This window comes from Pseudorca crassidens, chromosome 1 (genome assembly GCF_039906515.1).
Source record: "Pseudorca crassidens isolate mPseCra1 chromosome 1, mPseCra1.hap1, whole genome shotgun sequence".
Lineage (NCBI taxonomy): Eukaryota > Metazoa > Chordata > Mammalia > Artiodactyla > Delphinidae > Pseudorca > Pseudorca crassidens.
In genome coordinates, this window is record NC_090296.1 from 129950297 (window position 1) to 129975357 (window position 25061).

At 41.5% G+C, this 25061-nt stretch overlaps 1 protein-coding gene across 2 annotated transcripts in view; it reads left to right on the forward strand.

Moving 5' to 3' along the window:
- The window catches only part of GABRA5 (gamma-aminobutyric acid type A receptor subunit alpha5), a 103508-nt gene that overhangs the window by 40117 nt on the left and 38330 nt on the right, over positions 1 to 25061 (forward strand). For both annotated transcript variants that reach the window (XM_067755794.1, XM_067755802.1), the window contains exon 8: positions 20985 to 21067. In XM_067755794.1, the coding sequence (XP_067611895.1) occupies positions 20985 to 21067 (83 nt within the window). The remainder of the gene's footprint in view (positions 1 to 20984; positions 21068 to 25061) is intronic.

Below are 25061 nucleotides of genomic sequence, written 5' to 3' on the forward strand. Positions count from 1 at the left end.
TCCATTTTCATTTGCTTCAAGATATTTTTTGATTCCCCTTTAGATTTCTTCTTTGACCTATTGGTCATTCAAGAGAGTGTTATTTAATTTCTAGATATTCATGAATTTTTCAGTTTTCTTCCTGTCATCGATTTCTAGTTTCATACCATTGTGGTCAGAAAAGATACTTGATATGATTTCACTCTTCTTAAGTTTGCTAAGACTTTTTGTGTCCTATCACATGATCTATCCTGGAGAATGTTCCATGTGCACTTGGGAAGAATGTGTGTTCTGCTGCTCTTGGGTGGTGTGTTCTGTACGTGCATGTTAGGTCCATTGATCTAAAGTATGGTTCTAGTCCAACTTTACTTATACATTTCCTGTCTGGATGTGTGTATATTGTTGAAAGTGGGGTATTGAATACCCTACTGTTATTGTACTGTCTATTTCTCCCTTCAGATATGTTAGTATTTGCTTAATGCATTTAGGTGTTCTGGTGTTCGGTGCATATATATTTAGGATTGTTATATCATCTTGATGAATTGACCTGTTATCATTATATAATGACCTTGTCTGTCTTTTGTTACAGATTTGGTTTAAAATCTATTTTTCTGGTGTAAATACAGTTATCTCTGCTTTCTTTTGGTTTCCATTTTCGTGGAATATCTTTTTCTATCCCCTCACTTTGAGCCAGTGTGTGCCCTTAAAGTTAATGTGAGTCTCTTGTAGGCTACATATGATTGGTTCTTGGTTTTCAATCCCATCTACCTACTCTCTATCTTTTGATTAGAGAATTCAATCTGTTTACATTTACATCAAGTAATTTGGTTGGCTAAGGACTTATGAATTGTGGTGGTGGCCAGAGCCAGTGGTGTGCACACACTCAGCTGCAGGGGTCAGTTGCAGACACACATGTAGTGGTGGAGGCCAGGACAAGCAGCAGGGGCAGGGTCAACCATGAGAGTTCTGCCTGTCTGTGTGCACTAGGGGTTGCTGGATCATGCCATGGGTGCAGCAGTGGAGACAGATGACGGGTCTGGCTGGGGGCTTGCTGGTACACGGCTGGAGGGGAGTGGCCAGCTGCAGGGAGCACAGTGGTGCAGGTCAGTGACAGAAGACAGGGCCCAATTTGAGCCCACCAGCAGTTGTGGCGGCTTTGGCTCTCGTGTGCTTTCGTATGGCTACACAGTCTCCCCTGAGTGTGCACACTGTAGTGGAGGCTGGCAACATGCACAGCCCCACTGGAGGGGCTGGCCTCCAGTGCGTGCATGGTGGTGAGCATCAGCAGTGGGTGTCTAGGCTGGAACTCATGTAGCCACAGAAGCCTGGGATGGCTGCTGGTGTGGTGCCTGTGCTCTGGCAGGGGCACAGGGGAGGGACCGAGGAAAGACCCAGGTGGCTGGAGTCAGTGAAATACCTATGGGGTGAAAGCTGGAGAAATCTACAGGGGTTTGATGGTGGCAGTGCCACCTTTGGTTTCATCAGTGGCAACATCTGCTGGTTTTGTCTACAGAGCAGGGCACTATCACTCTGCTGTCTGGCTGCTCCTAGTAGCCCCTGCTTTTCTTTCTGTTTCTAGCCATGTCTGTACATCAGCTTTGCCAGCCTTGGTTGGGTATAAGTGAAGCAGTACTTTTGCACGGTGCCCAGAATAGCTGGGGAACCTGATCACTCACCCAACTCTTCCTTTCCTGGAAGTGGAAAGTGGGCTCCAGATCTCCCAGAGCTGTTTTTATTCATGAATAGCAATTTAATTGTTGATCTTTGTAAGGGGAAGGAGACTGGCAGCTTCAAAATGATGATGTCACTCCCCTACAATCTTTTTGTAAAAAAATATTTAAAAAATTTTAAAAATCTTTAAATGATGTTTTTAAAAAGCATTTTAAACGTACTAATGATCAAGTAGACTAAATATTTGTAAAGACATCCAACAAAAAATAATAAACATTGCTAATCTAATTTTTATTATTGAATGTATTTTTTTCCAGTTGAATCTAATTTCTTTCCCATAGTGCTTCAGACAATATTAATAAGATCAATAAACAGACCTTTAAATATAAACAGAGGAAATGTTATTTTCTATTAACATTAAAGCACAGAGAAGAAAAAGAACATGGGAGAGAATAATAGGAAGGGCCCTTTAGGTTGGGCGTGGGCCCAGAAAAGACTTCTCTAAGTCACTTTGCAATTGTGGCCAGAAGGAAAAGGTGGCACTGGCTGGGTGTCCTGAGCCAGCATTTTAAGGAACAGAGGAAGGGCTGATGTGGGGAGTGAAGTGCACGGGTTTAAGGTTAGGTATCTGCTGCCTTCTGAAAAAAACAGGGCTTGGAGGAATCAGGCTTCTGACTGGGATCACAGTGCTCTTAGTGGCACCTAAGGGCTCCTAAGAGCACCGTGCCACATCCAGGCAGGAGACGAGGGCAGATATGCCGGAGGCAAAACCAAAGAACAAAATGGGTAGACTCATTTTGGAGGGAGAACTGCCAGGATTGCTGGTAGAATTGAAATGGAGAGATATGTGTGTGAGAAGTGTCAAAAACGATTCCCAGATCTGTCTTGCAAAGCAGTGCTGTTCCGTAGATAATAGTTTGAAGGAATGAATGCATGGGGACACCTGAAGGGCACCAGGGTTTCCTGAAAGGGTCAGAGGAAGGCTGAATTTCATTTTAACTATGCTCAGACTGTGCAGCCCTGAGGCTGCTAAGTGCAGACGAAGATGCAATCACACTCGACATTTTGGTTTGACTTTTAGCGCATTGCTAAACCCTTTCCCTGGGTGCCAAACGGCAGAGGCCAATCCATGAACAGTGGGCTTGAGGGGACAGAAGATGACAGAGCAGTCCTGATGGGGGTCTGCCGGCCTCCCCGCCCCTGTGGTCACCTGCACCAGGGGTGCTCCATCAGCCTCTAAGTGCACAAGCTGTGCTTGGCCCTGCCTGGAAAACAGACAATTGTACAGATGTCTGGAGGACGTACTCCTCCTCCCTCCCTGCTCTCTGTTTTCCTAGTGCAGTATTGAGCTTGTGGAAGGACATTGCACAGGATGTCAGTGCCAGAGTCGGAGCAACATGTAAGCCTATGCGGGTGTGTGGGGGTGGTGGTGAGGGGTTAAACCTTAATTTTCCAACTGAAAGTATGTTATTAAACAAGGGGAGGCAAGACGAAGATCTGTTTGGCTCATCTCCCTGTGTGTTAATTTAAATAACTAAGCAGTGATCATGGGAGCAGGCCTGTCAGCCAGGATGACAACCTCCTGCCCTTCCCCCCTCAGCCCTTCACTTAACCATCTTTTTCTCCCCACTTGCTCCATCCCTTCATCAATTTACAGTTACCTGAAAGAACTTTAGTTGGTGCATAAACACCATCCATGGACCCTCATGTCATAGAAATGGAGGCAGGCATATTTAGGAATACGACAGTGGGGCCTGTCTTCTTGGGCTGGTGGGCAGGGGACTGGGTTAACAGAAGGAGTGATGGAGGGCTGTCTGAGCTAGGTCTTGAGGAGGTGTGGCTAGTGGGGTGAGGGGGAGTTACAAGGATGTTCTAGACATAGGGACAAAAATGTGCAAAAATATGAAAATAGGAGTCAGAATGAAGTAGTGTAAAAATTGTGTGATGATATCTCAGAAGAATAGACCTAAAAGGTGGGCAAGGACCGATTTAAAAGGTCCCTGTATTCAGGGCAAGTTACTTCTGCTTTGGGCCACTGGGAAATTCTAGGGCAAGGAGCAGAACATTTCCTGACCCCCTGACTGGCCACCCTTCTCCTTTCCTTCTCAGATGTCTTGGAGTAGGGATCACTGTTCTCTGTGGCAGGTCAGCAGCACGCGGGGCTCATGGCTTCAGGCTGTTGCACTGTCTCTGTTACCTGTTTGTGAAAGCTGGTCCCTGATTGTCAAGGATCAGCCGGGTCAGACCCACTTCCCCTCATTGTCCTTCATCTTAATCCCTTGGCCTCTAAACACTGGGGCATGAACTCCCTCTACAAGTGTTCACTGTCCTTCATTATATAAACCTGTGTTTTCCTGTGCTCTTCTGTCACCAGACCCTTTCCTCTCACATTAGGAAGATGCTAATACCTATTATTTTAGCCTCTTGAGGTGGGTGGTGTACTCTCCCTCGGGGAGATTGGACATATATTTTTCCTTATTCTGTAGGGGGTTGAACTGAGACTTGGGACCCTTTCAAAGCCACACAGACCCAGAGGCACAGCTGGGCCAACAGAACATCAGGCCCTCCGGTGTTTTACCTTCTCGTCTCACTCCCGGGTTTCTTCTCTGAAAATTCTTCTGTTTCCATGTCCCAACATGTCTATTTACTTATATGCTGTAAAACACAAGCCCTATTTCATCTTGTGTGGTCCCGGGTTCCCAGTGGCCTTTAGGACACCCCCTCATGCACATCTGCTGAGGTCTGAAATGTGGCCCAGAGTTCTTCCCAGATAGCAACTGCTTCCCTAGTTTTTGGTTGACCAAATGGTTCCTTTTCATTCTTTCTCTGTTATGTGGCACTGGCCCTTTTTTCCAGCCCTGGCTACCAGGCCCTGCCTGGTACCCTGCCTGCCAGGCCATTCAGGCCCTTAACCTCTGCTGGGAATGTTGCACTTGGCTGACTCCTGGCTCTCGGGGAGCCATTCTGAATTATTCATTCTGAATACAGAAGCCAAGACAATTTAAAACACAGTCTGAGTTTCCCTTGTTAGGGATGCAGAGCTTGTTAACCAACTTGCAAGTTCTTGACCTGACACCACTTGTGTGCAGGCTCTGGAATGATTCCACTTGGGTTGGAATCCTAACTGTGCCACTAATTGTGTGACATGGGAGAAGTTTTGTAACTTCATTTGTAAGATGGGTATATAAATAGTACCCGTGTTCTAGGGTTTTTGTAAATATAAGTGAAAAGAGCTTTTTCACAGCACACGGCCCAGAGGAGAAACCCGTTTAGTTATTGTCAGCCAGGCTGGGTCAAGGTCTCCACGAGAGCCGGGCGGACCCCACTCAGGCTTTCCAATGAAGGGATGAACCTCCCTTTTGTTACATGTTTTTCCTCCAGAGTCGTCAGTCCTTCCCACCCTCGGCCATTCCCCAACCTTGAATTGTTTTGGAACCCAGCACCTCTGGCTGCTCCTTCACTCCGTATCACACAGGGGTGTAAAGACTATTTGGAATACATTGCCTTTCTTTTTAAGGGCTATGAGGTATCACTTGGTGTGTGTGTTAATGTTGCCCCCAGATGAACCAAAGATTTCTTGCTGTCTCTGCAAAGCAACCATAAAAGAGCTGTTCAAAAGATCTCATAAAAGGCATATGAAATGGAACATAATGTCTCACAAATTCAAAAGTTTTCACCCCCTTTTTAAAGTCACTTGTCAACAGTCCAAGTTTAACCAATTAAGGTAGATTTCCTCATTGTCTGTTTCAGTCTGTATGCCATCATTTGTCAAGTCAGAAAGGTGGGGGGAGCTGCAGGTAAGAAACATATGAGTTGGCTATTGTCATGGGCTGAATGGTGTCCCCCAAAATTCACATATTAAAGCTAAACCCAGGTTCCTCAGAATGTGACTATATTTGGAGATAGGTCCTTTGAAGGGGTAATTAAGTTAAACAGAGGTCTTTAGAATAGGTCCTAATCCACTACAACTGGTGTCTTTATAAGAAGAGGAGATCAGGACACAGACAGGCACAAAGGGAGACCATGTGAAGACAGAAGGCGGCCGTCTGTAAGCCAAGAAGATAGGCCTCAGGAGACACCAGCCCTGCTTTGATCTCAGACGTCCAGCCTCCAGATCTGTGAAAGAATTCATTTCCATTGTTTTAGCCACTGAGTCTATGACACTTTGTTTTGGCCATCCTAGTGAACTCACACAGACATCAATGAAAAGCTACAATGCCATACAAACCATCCCAGCCCACTCTGCACAGCTGTCTCACCTGCACACTCAATTCCTTATGAACTTGGAGAACTACAAGTTACTCATTGATAAAATCTAAAGTTTCAGAATTCATATGTTGTTTATGTCTACTAATGATAAGGAGAGTGGAACCCAAATCCTCTTGTCGGTTTTCCTGTTTTATGCTCAGCTCCTCTACTACAAGTATCTGATCCTCTGCTCTACGAACTTGCATCATGAAGACCAGTCAACGCTACTTGTAGGGTATTCACTGTGCTGGGGGTAAAACCAACCCAGAAAGGGACTTTTTAGGGCACATTTTATCATGTTGTTTTCTAAAAATAATGCAATTTTCCTAAGTCGATGACATTTGCGGACTGGTAGCCTTGAGCTCAGTAATTTCAACAATAGTGAGAGAAACCCTTCCTGATTCACAGAAACTCCATACAGTTCCAAAATATTTGGCCATTTAATGGGAATGATAGACTGTCACAAAATGAGTTGCTAGAGTAGAAAATAGAGGATTCTGAAATGTGAAGTGGAAAGAGGAGATTGATGGTCAGACCACAGTCATGGACATCAAGAGGAGTGACACTGAGGGGCAGTTCTAGGTAGAAAAGCACTGAGTCTCTGAGTTTGGGCAAAGAAATCCCCACTGTCCAGTGAAGCCAACAGAAAATTTAACCAAGTCCTTGCATTATGGAAGATGCAGCCGCCACTCAGTTGGGACTCAGCCCTCTAGCATCACCCAGTACAACAAGTGTCTGTCTACTCACCCACGTGCTCCAACATCACCCTTTCTATCAGCTCTCCAAAAGAAGGATGTGGTCATCATTTGAAAGATTCTGGGTTGTTAAAATATGTTAAATAACATTATAAATCCTGCTCTGATTGTCCATTATCTGCAGCATTCAGAATTCTGGAAGAAGGGATTCAAGGATGGAAAACTGCAGCATCTGTGGTGTGGAAGACTTGCACTGGGGCTGCAGACCCTATGGGCTTTAGGTCACTGGGCAGCATGCCCTCTGGCTTCTCTGTGAGAGAGGCTGAGGTTTTTCTATTCGCTATTTCACTTACCCAGTCTTTATTATTTCCTTCCTTCAGTTAGCTTTGGGTCTAGTTTGCTCTTCTTTTTCTGGTTCCTTAATATGTAAAATTGGGTTATTGATTTGAAACTTCTCTTCTTTTTTATTTTTAGAAAGTTATTTATTTTATTTATTTATTTTTAGCTGCATTGGGTCTTCGTTGCTGCACACAGGCTTTCTCTAGTTGCAGCGAGTGGGGGCTACTCTTCGTTGCAGTGCGTGGGCTTCTCATTGCGGTGTGCGGGCTTCTCATTGCAGTGGCTTCTCTTGTTACAGAACACGGGCTTTAGGCACGCGGGCTTCAGTAGTTGTGGTGCATGGGCTTAGTTGTTCCACGGTATGTGGGATCTTCCCAGACCAGGGCTCAAACCTGTGTCCCCTGCATTGGCAGGTGGATTCTTAACCACTGCAACACCAGGGAAGCCCCTTTCTTCTTTTTTAATGCAGACGTTGACAGCTCTGAATTTCACTCTGAGCACTGCTTTTGATGCATCCCATAGGTTTTCATATGCTATATTTTTGTTTCCATTCATCTCAAGGTTTTTTTCTCATTTCTTTTGTGATTTATTCTTTGACCCATTTGTTATTTAGGATTGTGTTGTTTAATTTCCACATATTTGTGAAATTTTCCATTTTCCTTCTGTTATTGATTTCTAATTTCATTCCATTTTGGTCAGGGGAGATGCTTTGTATGATTTCAATATTTTGAAATTTATTGAGACTTGTTTTGTGACTGTTCATATGGTCTATCATATGGTCATACAACAGTATGTACCCTTGAAAAGAGAGCTATTGTTGGATGACGTTCTCTATATACGACTGCTAGGTCTAGTTGGGTTACAGTGTAATTTAAATCTTCTATTTCCTTGTCATTATTCTCTGGTTTTTCTAACCATTATTGAAAGTGGGATATTGAGGTCTCCAACTATTATTGTAAAACTGTCTATTTTTCCTCAGTTTTGTCAGTTTTTGCCTCATATATTTTTGAGGCTCTGTTGTAAGGTTCATATATGTTTATAATTTCTATATATTTTCACTGGATTGAGTCTTTTGTCATTATATAGTGTCCTTCTTTGTCTCTTGTAACAAATTTTATCTTTAGCTCTCTTTTTGTTATGTTTGGGTGGAATGCTTTTTTCCATCCATTCACTTTCAACTTATTTGTATTTTTGGAACTAAAGTGAATCCCTTGTGGATAGTATATAGTTAGTTCATATTTCTTTATTGATTCTACCTGTCTCTGCCTTTTAATTGAAGTGTTTGTTTCATTTAGATTTAATATAACTACTGACAAGGAAGGATTAAAGATAATGTAGTAAGGGGTGTTGTTATGGGCCAAACTGTGTCCCTCCAAATTCGTATGTTGAAATCCTAACCCCCAGTACCTCAGAATGTGACTGTGTTTGGAGATAGGGTTTTTAAAGAGATGATTAAGTCTATTTGCTTTCTATATGCTTTATTCATTTTTTGGTTCCTCAACTCTTAAATTATTGCCTTCTTTGGTATTTAATTGATTATTTTTTCTAGTGCACTATTTAAACGCTCATCTCACTTCTCATACTGCATATATTTTTAGTTATTTTCTTAATGGTTACTCTGGGGATTTAAATTAATATCTACATGTATGACAATCTAGTTTGAATTAATGCCAACTTAGTTTCAATAGTATATGAAAACTTTTTTTCTATAGTTCTGTTCCCCCCTTACGTTGTTATTGTCAAAAGTTACATCTTTATACATAGTGTGCCCAGTAACATAGATTTATAATCACCACTTTATGCATTTGTCTTTAAAATCATATAAGATAAAAGTTTATGAATCAAAAATAAAAATAATACTGGCTTTTATATTTACCTATGTCTTTACCAGTACTGGCATTCTTCATTTCTTCATGTAACTTCCAGTTACTGCTAGTACTCTTTTGTTTCCACTTAAAGGACTGCCTTTAGTGTTTATAATAGGACAAGTCTGTCACAATGAATGCCCTCAGTTTTTTGTTTATCTGCAATATCTTAATTTCTCCTTCATTTTTGAAGGATACTTTTTTCTTCCAGCACTTTGAATATGTCACTTTACTGCCTCTGGCTTCCATGGTTTCTGATGGAAGTCAGTTGTTAACCTTATTTAAGATCTCTTGTTCATGAGATTATAATTATAATGTGTCTCAGTGTGGATTATAATATGTCTCAGTGTGGATCTCTTTAAGTTTATCCTACTTGGAATTTTTTGAACTTTGATGTTAGATTAATATTTCTCATTAAAATGAAGACATTTTTGGCCATTATTTCTTCAAATATTCTTTCTGCCCCTTTCTCCTTTTTCACTAGTTCTGGGACTCCCATTATGTATGTTTTGGTATTCTTGATGGTGTCCCAGAGGTCTCTTAGGCTTTGTTCATTTTTATTCATTCTTTTCTCTCTGTCCTCAAACTGGATAATTTCATTTGACTTATCTTCAAGTTTGCTGATTCTTCCATCTTCTCAGATATGCTGTCGAAACACTCTAGCAAATTTTTCATTTCAGTTATTTTTTTTTCACCTGTAGAATTTCTATTTGGTTCTTTTTATACCTTCTATCTCTTTATTGATATTTTATATTTGTTGAGATATTGTTCTCTAAGTTTCCTTAATTTCTTTGTCCATTGTTTTCTTTAGCTCCTTGGTATTTAAGGCAATTGATTTAAAGTGTTTTCTAGTAAATCCAATGTCTTTGCTTCCTCAGAGACAGATTCTGTTAATTTCTTTTCTCCCTATGAATGGGATATCTATTTTTGTGGGGTTTTATTTTTGTATGCCTCAATTTTTTGTTGAAAACTGGATGTTTTGATTATCATAATATGGTAACTAGAGAAATCAGATCCTCCTCCATCCACAGAGTTTCCTGTTTTGCTTTTTGTGGTATTTTTGTTTGTTTAGTGAGTTTTCTCAACAACTTTTAAAAGTTTGTATTCTTTGTCATGTGTGGTCACTCTTATTAGCTTAGTGGCCAGCTAGTGATTTGATACAGATTTCTTAATAACCTGGAGCAAAAAAAAAGAAAATAAAAGCTCTTTTAGTCTTTGCAGATAGACTGTGTGTATGTTGGAGTGCTCTTTAAAGTTTAGCCAGTTTACAACTTTGCCATAGCTTTCACTTCCTGCCTGTACAGATCCTGAGAGTCAGCTGGAGATGAGAACTTAGGGTCTTCTTTGGTCTTTTCTGAGCATGTGTCCAGTCCTGAGCATGCACATGGCCTTCTAGATTCTCTGGAATATGTGGGAGCTTTTTAGCCCTTATTTCCCCAAGTATCTCCTTCCTCAGCCTCTCCTTCCTAGGCTTTCAGTCTGTCTGTTGCTTGCCCCAGCTGTATCCATTTCCCCTGTGACTGTGGTGAATACATTTGCCTTTAAATGTTTTCAACAAATAACACCCTAGGAAGACACCGCTGAGTCAGTTGAAACAAAGGCAGACCCTTGAACCAATCCTTCAGGTACCCACCAGACAGATCAAAACAAGCAACTAACATTCTTTGAGAATAAGGTCCATATCATTCCCATTACCAGCAACCTGCACAAGGAATGTGAGTTCCCATTTTCATGCCTACCGCAGAGCTAGAGAGTGGGGGCTGGTAACAGGGTAAGTTAAAATGCTACATAACCTGCTTACTAGTTTTCAGGCATTTTTTTTCTTGTTAAGTTTTCTCTGGCTGTTGTAAGTTTTTTATCAGATTCCAGAGTTCCGTAAAAAGTCTATGCTGACTGTTTTTGCAGCTTATTCACTGCTTTTGTGGATGTTCCATAGTCCCCCACCTCGACTGATGTCACCTTTACTTCTCCTCTAGGATTTTTAAAGCATTTACTGTGTGTCAAGCATTGTAGTACATCTCTGTATTGGTAGTTGGTATGTCAGGACTTAACACTGTAAGATAAGCTTTATATAATCCCCTTTATAGGGAAATGTGGGCACATGGAGATTGAGCTGAGTGGTGGGGCTGGGTCTGTTTGATTTCACTGTCTATTCCATCTTCTCTGTAGCCCACGACACTGTTGATTGCATTGTGCTTTATGATTAGAGATGTACTTGAATTTCACTTTGAGAAAGGAATGTCTTTGCATAATTTTGCTGCTCCTTTTTTGCAGCAGTCTTTTTTTTTTTTTTTTTTTGCGGTATGCAGGCCTCTCACTGCTGTGGCCTCTCCCATTGTGGAGCACAGGCGCCGGATGCGCAGGCTCAACGGCCATGGCTCATGGGCCCAGCCGCTCCGTGGCATGTGGGATCCTCCGGGACCGGGGCACAAACCCGTGTCTCCTGCATTGGCAGGCGGACTCCCAACCACTGCGCCACCAGGGAAGCCCAGCAGCAGTCTTTTTATTGACCAAGCTTGTGTTTATTTTCCTACATTTGATTTATTAAGAAGGTTTATTGCTGGGTGTGTGGATACACATAAAAAATTAACCAAAATGTTTCTGCTCTCACATCAATCATTACAGTGCCTTCCTGAGGAACACAAGCATTAAAATAGAAATAGCCATGTTAATCAAAATAAATCAATAAAGTTTATATCCCTTTTTGATAAGAAATATGGCTAAGTTTGTAAAATTATCACACATCTACTAGTTTTCCCAAAATAAAGAATTCCTGGCATCTTCTTTCCAATAGCTGAAGAGGAATGAGAATCCCAATAAATAGTGCAAGTTCACAGAGGATTTTCAGCCAGAATAATTCTGATGGTTGGTCCCATGTACATCCCTATTACACTGAAGAGTACAAAATGAATCAATGAGATTTAGAATGACTTATGAAATGTGTAACTCAAGCTGGAAGTAAATTGTAGAATTTGGCTTCATTGCTAAAAGGAAGAGGTTCATTATGTTATCTCAATAACAGTTTTGTGGGGTTTTTTTTAAGTATGGAACTTTACAATTGTATAAACCAAAACATGCATCATTTTAGTATAGTCTTATTGGAACTTTCAGATAATGCCCTAAGTTCTGCTTTCTGCAAGGTTGCCCTTCACTGAATTTAAATTCTATTGCCTTTTAAACAAGTCACTGCACCCTTTATTCTTCTGCTCTCCATTGGCTGCTGCCCACCCCAACCTGGGCTGTACCTGCTGAACTTGGTATCTCATCTCATCTTTATCACAGGCAAAGGCCCTGCTTTAGCTTTGGGTAGGGTCAGGGTTAATGCTAAGATGGAGATCCCTCAGGAGGGCGACTAACCAGGATAAGCACTGTGGCCAGGCCCTGAAGGAAACTAGGCTTGCAGTTCTGGTTTGGATCAAACTTAATTACAATAGATCTACAACTGTCACCAAAGGGACCAGTATACACAGGTTAGTTAGTAAAATGTGGAGTGGAAGTGGCTGAACCTGGCAATGACCTCTGGTTTCCAACATACATTGTTCCCAACTTGTCAATGTTTAGATTTTAAAAGTTCAGTTTTTACATAGCTGAGCTTTAGAATGTTTTCCTCAAAACATTATTATGAATTGTAATTAGTTTCAAGGAAAACCAGCGATGCCTAACTGAAAAATAATAAACATGGTATATCACTATTTATCATGATACATGGAATAGTGATTGTTTACAGGAAGAGAAATGCATTCATGCATTTTTTTATTGAATGAATAAGTTTGCAGCTCTTCCTGAGCACAGGAGTATAGAAGAGAAAGCTCCAGTAAACAGAATTTTGACATCAGGCAGAGCTCTTGGGGAAGTTTCTGAAGAAGAAGCAGGACTATCTCTATTCCTAGAGCTAGTGACTCAATAAATACATATGAGTAGACATGTTATATTAATAAAAAGACCAATTCTTTGTAATACCTGAGTAAACTTCTTTTATTTGCCAATCTAGAGGTAAATCAAATATAAGGAAAACAGGCATATAACCCTCAGAGCTGGGCTTCCTTTCAGAGACCTTCCCCCGATGACCCAGCACAACAGGTGCTCCTCGTGCAGATATTAATCTATAGCTTCTTCATCTCTGAGGATGTGACTCAGGTGTAGAGCAAGGAAGACTATCCAGAGTGTTGAAGGAGCCCTGCACAGCCCCATCCAGGTGGGAATAAGCCAGAGGCAACACAATGAGCCTACAGAAAAAATAAAGGTGTTGCCTACAAAGAGCCAGCTGAGAGTGCCAGCTTTCCTCCATCTCCAAAGCTGGCAGCCCTTCAGATGGGTGCAACCATAGTAAACAGAAAGCTGTGTACATTAAGTATTCTTATGTTCCTTACAAAGACTCACTTGGAAAAGTATCAGCCAAATTAAGCCTCACCTCTTTCCCATAACACCAATCATTAGGTGTTTGCTATGTTAGTATTGAATTTCAAGAGTCCCCAAATAAATTTCATATATTGCCTGAGAGTCTTGATAGGAAGGTGATGTTTCCACTGAATGACCAGTGGAGGCATATTATTCAGCCATAAAAAAGAATGAAATAATGCCATTTGCAGCAACATGGTTGGACCTAGAGATTGCCATACTGAGTGAAGTAAGTCAGACAGAGAAAGACTATCATACGATATCACTTATATGTGGAATCTAAAATGTAACACAAATGAACATATCTAAGAAACACAAACAGATATAGAGAACAGACTTGTAGTTGCCAAGGGGGAGGGGTGGGGGAGAGAAAAAAAAACAGTGGAGATGCAGCCTGCAGCTCAGTCACTGACCAAGCCAGGCCACATTGCCTGAGGCGTCTGGTCCATTTCACTATCAAGCCTGTGATTTTCATGACAGTGAATACTTTGTGAGCTATTTATAAGTTGACCAAACCAAATTTCTTTCTCAACTTTGTGAAAATTATTTAACAATTGGTTATTGGATTAGTAATATTATTATTATTTTATTTTATGGAAACTACTGTACTAGTTTTCTATTGTTGCTGTAACAAATTACCACAGACTTAGTGGCTTTAAAACTATACAAATTTTATTATCTTACTGCTCTGGAGACCAGAAGTCTGAAACAGGTCTTATGTTGCCAGGATTGTGTCTCTTCTGGATTCTCTAGTGGAGAATTATTTCCTCACCTTCCCCAGCTTCTGGAGGCTGCCTGCATTCCTTCATTCATGGCCCTGCATCACTCCTTCCACTATCACTGCTTCCAGCATCACATCTCCCACTTCAACTCAGACACTCCTGTCTCCTTCTTATAAGTAGGCTTGTGCTTACATTGGGCCTGCCCAATAATTGGGGTAGTCTCCCCATCCCCAAATCCTTAATTTAATCTCATCTGAAAAGTCCCTTTGGCCATGGTAGGTATCACGTTCATAAGTAGGAAGTATTAGGACATGAACATCTTTAGGGAATCATTATTTTGCTTACCACAATCTGAGTTCTGCCCCCCAAATTCATGTCTGTCCCATGTGCAAAAAATATTAATCTCATTCCAATATCCCCCAAAGTCTCAACTCATTACGGCATCAAAGTCCATAGTCTCAACTAAATCTCATCAGCTCCAAAGTTCCAAATCTCATCATCTGAATCATCTAAATCAGCTATGTGTGAGGATTTGGGTATGATCTAGCCTGAGGCACAATCCTCATCTGTGAATTTGTGGAACTCAATAAACAAGTTAATTACCCACAAAATACAATGGTGGGACAAGCAGAGGATAACAGTTAAAGATATTCCCATTTGAAAGGAGAGAAAATAGTAGGAGAAAAGGAAGCACTATCCCCCCACCCCCCACAAATTTCTAAATCCAGTTAGGCAAACAACAGTAGGTTTCAAAGGCCTGGGGCTAATCCTCCATGATTAAGGCTCTGCCCTTAGAGTCATCCTGCCTTTTTCATGAAGGGTAGCACATGTTTGCAGTTGAGTAGTTTCTTTCAACCTATTTCCTGCCTGTGGAATGTTGGTGTTCTGACAGCCTTCTTTCATTTTGGCCTCTGTCTGTCCCATTCAGCCCCAACTGACAGTGTTTCTGCTGGTATAAAATTTTTAAGAATCATTTACGTCTCCTGTGTATGTCTTAAGAATTTACACTACTAGACCTCCTTCATAAATCTTTCATGGATAATTCTTTTGCTTACATGGCTGAGAGGACCCATGCGTCACACATTTAATTTCCTCAAAGAGTCTGAGGCAGTAGCAAAAGGTCCAACCACACCCTTGGCTTTCCCTTAAGAGTATGTTTTCCTGACAATGAACTCCTAATTATAGCATCTTTTGCAACCTGGATAAACTGAGAATTTCCCAAATCAAGTCTTGGTCCATTTTTTGTTGGCCGCTCTTACCTTAATCTGTCTCTTTCTTCTCACATTTTACTATAAGCAACAGGAAGAAAAAACAGGCCACAACTTTAACACTTAGCTTGGACTCTCCTCATCTAAGGGTCCAATTTCATCATTGTATCAGTTTCCTGTGGTTACTGTAACAAATTACCACAAACTTGGTGACTTAAAACACATTTACTGTATTACATTTCTGGAGACCATGATTCTGAAATCAGTTTTGGCCAGGCTGTACTCCCTCTGGAGGCTGTAGGACAAAATCCATTTACTTGCCTTTTCCAGTATCTAGAGCGGCCTGCCTGCATTCCTGGGCTCAGGGCACCTTCCTACATCTTCAAAGCCAGCAGCACAGCATCTTCAAACATCTGTGCTTTCATCACATCACCTTCTTTCTTTTATCTATGTGCAATTTCCTTTGCCTCTCCCTTATAAGGATCTTTGTGACTGCATTTAGTGCCCACCTGGTTAATCTCCCCATCTCAAGACCCTTAATCACATCTGTTAAAGACCCTTTTCCCATATAAGGTAATGCTTACAACTTCCAGGAATTAGGACCTTTTATCTTTGAGGGGCATTATTTAGCCTATTGCAATCTTTTACAAGTTCCGCTTTCCACGTAAGCTTTCTGTCACTATACAGCGAGAATCTCCTTTCCTCCAAGTTCCAGTTTCCTCATTTCCTTCTCACCATTAGGGCCTTTGATGTCCATATTGCTACCAGCAGTGTGTTTATGACCATATAATGTAGGTCTTCTCTACCATGTTTCTCACTGCAAGTTCTCATTACAGAATCATTAACATTCACATTTCAATTAACAGTCTGTTCAACATAGTCTAGGCTTTTTCTATAATGAATCTCAAAATTCTTCCAGCCTCTTCCCACTGCCCAATTCCAAATCATTTCCACATTTTTAGGTATTTGTTACAGTAGTATCCCACTTCCAAGTACCAAATTTTGTACTATTTTCCTATAGATGTTGTAACAAATTATCACGAATTTATTGGCTAAAACACAACCAATTTATTATCTTCTAGTTCTGGAGGTCGAAAGTCCAAAAAAGGTCTTACGAGGCTAAAGTCAAGCTGTAGGCAGCAGGATTGCATTCCTTCTGGATTCTCTAGGGGAGAATCCTTTCCTGCCTCTTCCAGCTTCTAGAGGCTGCCTGCATCCCTGGGCTCATGACCACAATCCCATGACCTCTGCTTTTGTGATCATATCGCCTCTGACTCTGACACTCCTGCCTTCCTCTCATAAGGACTGCTGTGATTCGCCTGGGCCCATCTGGATAATCCAAGATAAACTCCCCTCTCCCAAGGGCCTTAACTTAATCATGTCTGCACAGCCCTTTTGCTATTTAAGGTAACATATTCACAAGTCATGAGGTTTGGGGGATTAGGACATGGACATCTTTGCAGGACCATTATTCTGCCTACCACCACACCTTCTATTGCACTGAATATTCTCAAGTAAATGAAGAAGGCTCAGATCTGGAGAGCATATTGGGTAGAAATCTCTTTATGCACCTATTAACTATTCTTGTTTTTTTCAGAGAATAAAGCAGCTGCTATTTCTCTTTTTCAAATGGAAAGGCTGGACCAGAGAAGTTAGGCAGTTTTACAAAGTTGCACAATTCATTAATGGCAAAGCTACTCTAGAATTTGGCTGGGGTTTTTTGCGGTACACGGGCCTCTCACTGTTGTGGCCTTTCCCGTTGTGGAGCACAGGCTCCAGACGCGCAAGCTCAGCGGCCATGGCTCATGGGCCTAGCCGCTCTGCGGCCTGTGGGATCTTCCCGGACTGGGCCACGAACCCGTGTCCCCTGCATCGGCAGGTGGACTCTCAACCACTGCGCCACCAGGGAAGCCCGAATTTGCCTGTTTTAACATCTGAAGCACATGCCACTGCGGGCTGCCCCTGGGCAAGCAGAGGGCTCTCTAGGGAGTTTACATCCAAGTTGAAGCAAACAGCTTAACTCACAAAATGCCCTTTTTCTTACCCTAAAATTAAGATGTTCAAAAATGGGATATTATGTTCCAATAAGTCAATGCCTGAATGTCTTTAGAAACAGAAATTTGACCTTTGGGGAAAAAAAGCAGGATCATTGGATCTACCAGTAATTCAGTAAATTTTTCCATAGGCATATTCCTTAACCTTTTGAGAAAAGTAAGGGTTTCTAGGAGGTGACCTGGCTGGCTCCTTTGAGCTCTGACAGTCCACATTCCATGGAGTGCTCTGATCTCAATTCTGTGTGAAGGAGGTTGGTTGTACATCAAAGGACACTGCATTTTAAGAACCCCATGAATGGAAGGGTCCCTCTTATCTAGAGATATTATTTGAGTACTATAAAAGCATAGGCCGTTTTTGAAATGCTTAAAGGATCAAAATTTTAAGTGTTGTTCTCTTACTAAGGTTGAAACATTTGCTATTGGGGAATTTATCTGAATAATACATTCACTCCTTAGAGGAGAGACACTATCATAGATGAAGTATATTTTTCTGATGTTTGGAATTCAAATTCTAAAGAGGTCTATTAAAATGGGGGAACAATCTGTGAGGCTCTAATGTTAGCATTTATCAAGATGGTAATTGTAGAATTATCTTTTTTATGTTTTCACTGGAATTATTTTTTTCTTCAAAAGAGTTTTCTTTTTACATCCAGCTAAATTCTGTCCACCTGTCTCTACCCACCCTCTCTCCTCCTGCTGTATGCTAAAAGCAGACTCCTTGGTGTACATTCCTTGCTATTGTTAAATGTTGTCAGTGCAGTGGTTTTGGCCTAGACCTCAGGACCAAACAGCTAGAATAAAACAAGACACCAAATGCTGAGAACACAGTGACAGAAAAGATGGCTCCTCACCTCTCTTATAAACACACGGTGTTGGCCAAGAAAGAGGAGTACATGAGGAAAAGGAGGAAAAGCCAGGAGTGGGCAGAGTGCCAGAGGTGGGAGGTCAAGTCTCTCTGAGGGGTCTACTCTGACAAGTAAGGGCAAGGAACAGGAACGCAGGTGGCAGTGCCTCCAGTGGCCCCGGGGATCAAATCAGAGACCCAGCACCAAGCAGGGGGGAGAGGAGTTAACTGTGATTCACCACATTGTCAAGAATTCAGCCAACAGATCTGGCTTCAAGGCAACCTCCAGACCCAGTGGGCCATAGAGTGTTTTCTGGGGGACAGAAGCCCAGTTATGTGAGCTCCAAGACATGGCAGTGTCTGGAGAGAAGATTCTGCCATGGAAGGACCATCTCCACGTCACCCTGCTGGTGGGAGTCCAGCCCATAGTTGTTGATATTATTGGGGGCAACTTGAAGACTGCAGCACTGGGTCTGCTGGTTGAAGTCTGCTGTGCATACAGCAGGGCTTGGACAGTCAGGACCACCTGAAGCACCCTGCCCCCCCTCACACTGTTCCCACTGGCTGAGCCCAGCATCTTCCTTACACCAAGGCCATCAACTGTTGGAACAGAGGCCGTAGACCAGCACTGAGATGCACTTTTCTAATTGGAAGCGTTCTCTGTTCTCCCACATCACCATTTCTTCATGTGCTTACTTTCACATTTATTGCTTTGTACCTAGCACTATAGCTTTATATATACTTTTTATTTCCCTACTATAAATTTGCTTCTCAAAGAAATTCTAGATTTACTGAGTCATTGTGATTTTATTCTCTAGAACATATTTGACTCACTTAAGTTTTCTGCCCCACTATTGCTTTGTTTAACAAATGGCTTAAGTTTACTAACAATATAAAGTAACACTATTTTCCTTTATGTTGTCCTTCTCACAGGCTGTGTTTTTTAAGTCCTGTTTTCTTAATTCTAATAAGTAAATATTCCTTTACCTTCCCCATTTTGTAGTCTCTAATAATAATCCTTTTACATAGTTTATGCTTGAAGATGTCCACACATATACAGATATATGCATATGTATATTACACACACACACATCTGCATGCTAGAATTAAATATTTTACCTTTCAAAGTCATGATTATGCAGAGATTTTAAAGATGTGGGAAATGCCCCTTCTCTAATGTTAGGTAAACAGAAGACTGAATTTTATAAACCAAGAACAGAAAGAAAACATCCGTAGCTGTGAAGAAATCTGGACAAAGTGTACCAGGTGAAATTATAAGTGAAATGATATGTATTTGTAATTTTCTTCTTTATAACTTTTCTGTATTTTCCATACTCTTTTACGAACATAGGTGGCGTATAATTTTAGATATCATCTCCCCACCTGAATATGAGACTTTTGTGGTATATTCTCATCCATGTGCACTCACACCCTCTGGAACTCAGTCCATTTTGGGGAGAGTGGTACCCCCAGGCAGAGGCAGCAGATTTCCTCTCCATGATGGGCACACACCTTCCTTCCACTGACACGTTTTAGCTCCATTCAGAGAATACATGAATTGACTACTCCATCTGCAATCGTCAAGTGTGAATTACATGCCCAATTTAATAGCAAAAAAGTTAAGCTATCTTAAAAGAAGGAAGAAGTAAAGGCAAAAATGATTGTGTTTACATTTTTATTCTCACCCCAGGCACATGGGCAAGATCCAGACAATATAACAAAATAGAATTGTAACGTCTGTTTAAAGTTGAAAATTGTGCAATTTGATTTCATTTTATGCAATTACATTTCATTTTAAATAATAGAATTAAACACTAAGAACAGAAGACTAACTCATTAAAGAAATTTAGATTTACTACTTAATTAGTAAATCTGTAGGGAAATAAAAGCACCACAGCATGATGACTCCGCAAGTACAAACAGAGTTTTGGGTCACACAGCCTGTGGGGCACGTGCCATTAGGGGCTCTGCATTCTTGTCCGGATCCCTTAATATCCATGCCTCACTTTCTTACCTTGACACTGGGGTGATAATAGCAATACATTGTGCTATTCTAATTAGATATGTTAATGCAGGTGAAACACTTAACACAGTCCCTAGCCCAGACAAGCAACTCTTATGATCAGCACTGTTTTAGTCATTGGTGACAGTGGTAGTGAATGGTGGTATTATTATTTGGAAGACCAGACTTGGATTAAAAACAATAAGAAAGTTGCTATCATAACACAATTTTGCTTACTCTATAGTTTCATGACATCAGCCCAGTACACAATAATTATAGCCAGCTTCTGGTCGAAACTTGGACTGTGTATTTATTCCACACTTTTATATATATATATATATATATATATATATATTTTTTTTTTTTTTTTTTGCGGTATGCGGCCTATCACTGTTGTGGCCTCTCCCGTTGCGGAGCACAGGCTCCGGACGCGCAGGCCCAGCGGCCATGGCTCACGGGCCCAGCCGCTCCGCAGCGTGTGGGATCTTCCCAGACAGGGGCACGAACCCGTGTCCCCTGCATCGGCTGGCGGACTCTCAACCACTGCGCCACCAGGGAAGCCCCACACTTATATTTTTGAGCTTATAAATTATTTTAGAACATACATATATTTTCAGCCTTGTCAAGGGAAGTTTTTTTATTACTGTGGGTAAGTGATGGGAGAATAAAAGAATAAATTATCTTTAAAGGCATCTCAAATTGCTTTACAAGCGGTAATGTATGTACAGACACTCACCAAGCCACAGAACTCCTGAGCAGATTTGATTTAAACCTTATTTCTAAATGATATTCATCTACAATGCAATCCTATGTAATTTGGTGGGACAGTTTAGACAATTTCATAAAAGATAGTAATTAAAATAATGAGTGGAGTGCTTAATATGGCTTTCAAAACGTGGTGTCCAGTAAATAGCCAGAGTCGGTGAGTCATTGAAAGGTCCCCATCTCTTGTTTTTCAGCTTGACCATCTCGGCAGAGTGCCCAATGCAACTTGAAGACTTCCCGATGGATGCTCATGCCTGCCCTCTGAAATTTGGCAGCTGTAAGTTATTTTCACAAGTAAGAATCATGGTTATATTTTGGGGGTTATGTCCCCCAAAGACAGAGAAGCATTTATGTTCTATATGTGAGTAAGAATGAGATGAGCTGCAGTCTGCTTGGGAAGTCTGGAGAGTATGGTGGGACACACACCAGGCTGGTTTCCTTGCTTGTAACTGAGAATGCAAGTGGAGGCACTTGCCTGTTAGGGTATGCTCCTCGGGAAGCAGTTCCCTACCCCTAGACCTGCACCAGGCAATTGCACCAGGCAATTCTTTCTTGTCTTCACTTCTCAGATTGCAGGTCACCTCCTCCAACAGCCCTTAATGACCCAATTTCGGTTACCCACCTGATAACTCCTTATTGCATGGTAGTTATTGCTATGTTGAGTCACTTCTCAGATGTCCTGTATGAACATTTGATTATTTATATGTGGGTTATTTAATTTTTAAACAGTTTGGGGATTTTCCTGTTATCTTTCTGTTACTGATTTCTAGTTTAATTCCATTAGAGTCAGAGGACACCCTCCGTATGGTTTCAACTTTCTTTACATTTATGGGGGTTTATTTCATGACTCAGAATAGGATTCATTTTGATATTTGTTCTGTGAACACTTGAAAGTCATGTGTACTTTGCAGTTGCTTGGTGGAATGCTCTACAAGTATTGATTAAATCCTGTTGATTATGGTGTTGTGAGTTCTATATTGTTTGCTGATTTTCTGTCTTCATCAATTGTTGAGAAAGAGGTGCTGAAGTCTCTGACTGTAATTGTGCAGTTGACTATTTCTACTTTCAATTCAGTGGGTTTTTTGTTTCATGTATTTCTCAGCTGTTATTTGGTGTATACACATTCAGGATTATAATTTCTTGTGGATGAATTAACCCTTTATGATTGCATAATGTTCATATCTGTCTCTGGTAATTTTCTTTGCTTTGAATTCTACTTTACCTGAAATCCATATGGCCACTCTTTCTTTCTTTTGATTAATATTTGAATGATGTATATATTTCCATATGTTTACTCTAAGCATCATTACGTTAAAATGAGCTTCTTGCAGATGGTGTATAGTTGGGTCATATTTTTTTTTTTTTTTGCGTTACGCGGGCCTCTCACTGTTGTGGCCTCTCCCGTTGCGGAGCACAGGCTCCGGACGCGCAGGCTCAGCAGCCATGGCTCACGGGCCCAGCCGCTCCGCGGCATGTGGGATCTTCCCGGACCGGGGCACGAACCTGTGTCCCCCACATTGGCAGGCGGACTCTCAACCACTGCGCCACCAGGGAAGCCCGGGTCATATTTTTTAATTCACTTTGCCAGTCTGTATTTTCAATTGGTGTATTTTCATAATTTACATTTTATGGAACTATTGGTATGTTATGACTTAAGTTTGCCATTTTATTTGATTTTTTGGTCTTCCATTCTCTATGTTTTCCATTTCTCTATTTTCTTTTTCCTGACTCCCTGTGGGTTAGCTGAACATTTATTATGATTCCATTTTTATTTATTTACAGTGTTTTTGTGTATATCTTATTGTACATCTTTTATTTTATTTATTTATTTTTGTCTGCGTTGGGTCTTTGTTGCTGCGCACGGGCTTTTCTCTAGTTGCGGCAAGTGGGGGCTACTCTTCGTTGCAGTGCACGGGCAGCTCATTGCAGTGGCTTCTCTTGTTGTGGACCACGGGCTCTAGGTGCACAGGCTTCAGTAGTTGTGGCACATGGGCTCAGTAGTTGTGGCTCACGGGCTCTAGAGCACAGGCTCAGTAGTTGTGGTGCACGGACTTAGTTGCCCCACAGCAGGTGGAATCTTAGGTCCCTGACCAGGGATCAAACCCACGTCCCCTGCATTGTAACAGATTCTTTACCACTGGACCACCAGTGAAGTCCCAAGCCATTCTTTTAGGATAGACTGCTGGCAATAAATTCTCTTAGTTTTTCTTCATCTGAAAATACCTTGATTTCTCCCTTCATACCTGAAGAACATTTTTAATGAATATAAGATCCTGTTCTGACAGTTCTTGTGGCATTTGAAAAATGTGTTACTTTGCTGTTGCCTCCATGATTTCTGATGAGGAATCTGCTATAATTCAAACCATATTTTCTTTATAGGTGAGATATCTTTTCTCTCTCTCTTTTTTTTTTTTTTTTTTGCAGTACGCAGGCCTCTCACTTGTGGCCTCTCCCGTTGCGGAGCACAGGCTCCAGATGCACAGGCTCAGCGGCCATGGCTCACGGGCCTAGCCGCTCCGCAGCATGTGGGATCTTCCCAGACTGGGGCACAAACCCGTGTCCCCTGCATCGGCAGGAGGACTCTCAACCACTGTGCCACCAGGGAAGCCCTCTTTTCTCTCTTGTTGCTTTCAAGGTTTTTTCTTTGACTTTAGTTTCAGAAGTTTGACTATGATGTGTATTAGTGTGGATTTCTTTGGGTTTACTGATTTGGGATTTACTCCACTTCTTGAATCTATAGATTTTGGTCAAATTTAGGACATTTGACCAGTTATTACTTTGAATACTTTTTCTGCCCCATCCTCTTTCTCTTTTTCTCTCCTGACTCAAATGACATGAATATTAGATCTTTTGTTGTATTCCCACAAGTACTGAGGCTCTTTTCACTTTTTTTTCTATTACATCTGTGTATGGTCACAGGCCCCTCCAGATGGCTATTCCCTTGTTCTCTGTATATCCCTTGCCTGACCAGTGCCTACTTCACCTACACCCTACTCATATGACTGACCTACATACCTGCCCCAGGCCCCAGCTAATGACTGTTCTAGCTTTAGATAAGAACTCTCCACTCTGCTTATCAAAGGGGTGGTGAGGAACAGACCCCTCTGCTGGTTTCCCTGGTAACCAATGAGGTAACCTGATATAATTTCCTCCTATAACTGGCAATCTCTCCTTCCACCCCGGGAGCAAAGACGGCCTCATGTCCTGCCTGCCATCCGCCAAACATGGTGGGGTGTCACTCCAGGACCTTGCTTCAGAGGTGTAAGTTCCCCCATCCATTAAACCATTGATGTTTCTGTCACTGGCTCTTTCTTCAGTCTTAAGGATGGGCAAGTAGAGGCCTTGTAGACCTGCAGGGTGCAGCCCAACAATCTGTTTTTCAGATCACTTAATTTTGATTGTTCTATCTTTAATTTTACTGATTCTTTCTTTTGTCCCCTTCATCTTTCTGATGAACTCATTTACTGAGCTTCTTATTATGGTTATTGTTTTCTTTAATTTTATGTGTCAACTTGACTGGGCCACAGGATGCCCAGATATTTGGTCAAACCTTATTGTAGGCATGCATGTGAGGATATTTTTGGATAAGATTAGCATTTAAATTGGTTGACTGAGTAAAGCAGATTGCCCTCCCTAATGTGGATGGGCCTCGTTCAATCAGTTGAAGACCTGAATAGAACAGAAGGGCTGACCTTCCCATGGGTAAGAGGAAACTCCTCCTGCCCGATTGCCTTGAGCAGGCAATGTTGGTCTTTTCCTTCCATGAAAACTGAAACAGCTCTTCTTGGGTCTCCAGCCTAACAATTTTCAGACTGGAACTACACCATCCGTTCTCCTGGGTCTTCAGCTTGCTGATTGCAGATCTTGGGACTTCTCAGCTCCCATTATTGCATGAGACAATGCCTCCCATTATTGCATGAGACAATGCCATGTATGTATGTGTGTGTGTGTGTGTCTCTCTCTCTATATATATATGTATATACGTATATATATGTAAATATATGTATATGTATATATGTCTATATATGTCTATATATAGAGAGAGAGACGCACACACACACACATATATGTATATATATCCTATTGTTTCTGTTTCTCTGGAGAACCCTGACTAATACAGATTTTGGTTATGAGATGTGGGTGCTACTGTAGCAAATACCTGAAAATGTGGATGTGGCTTTAGAACTGGGTAATGGATAGAGGCTGGAGACTTTTGTGGTGCATGTTAGAAAAAGCCAAGATTGCTATGTAGGGACTGTTGGGTGAAACAT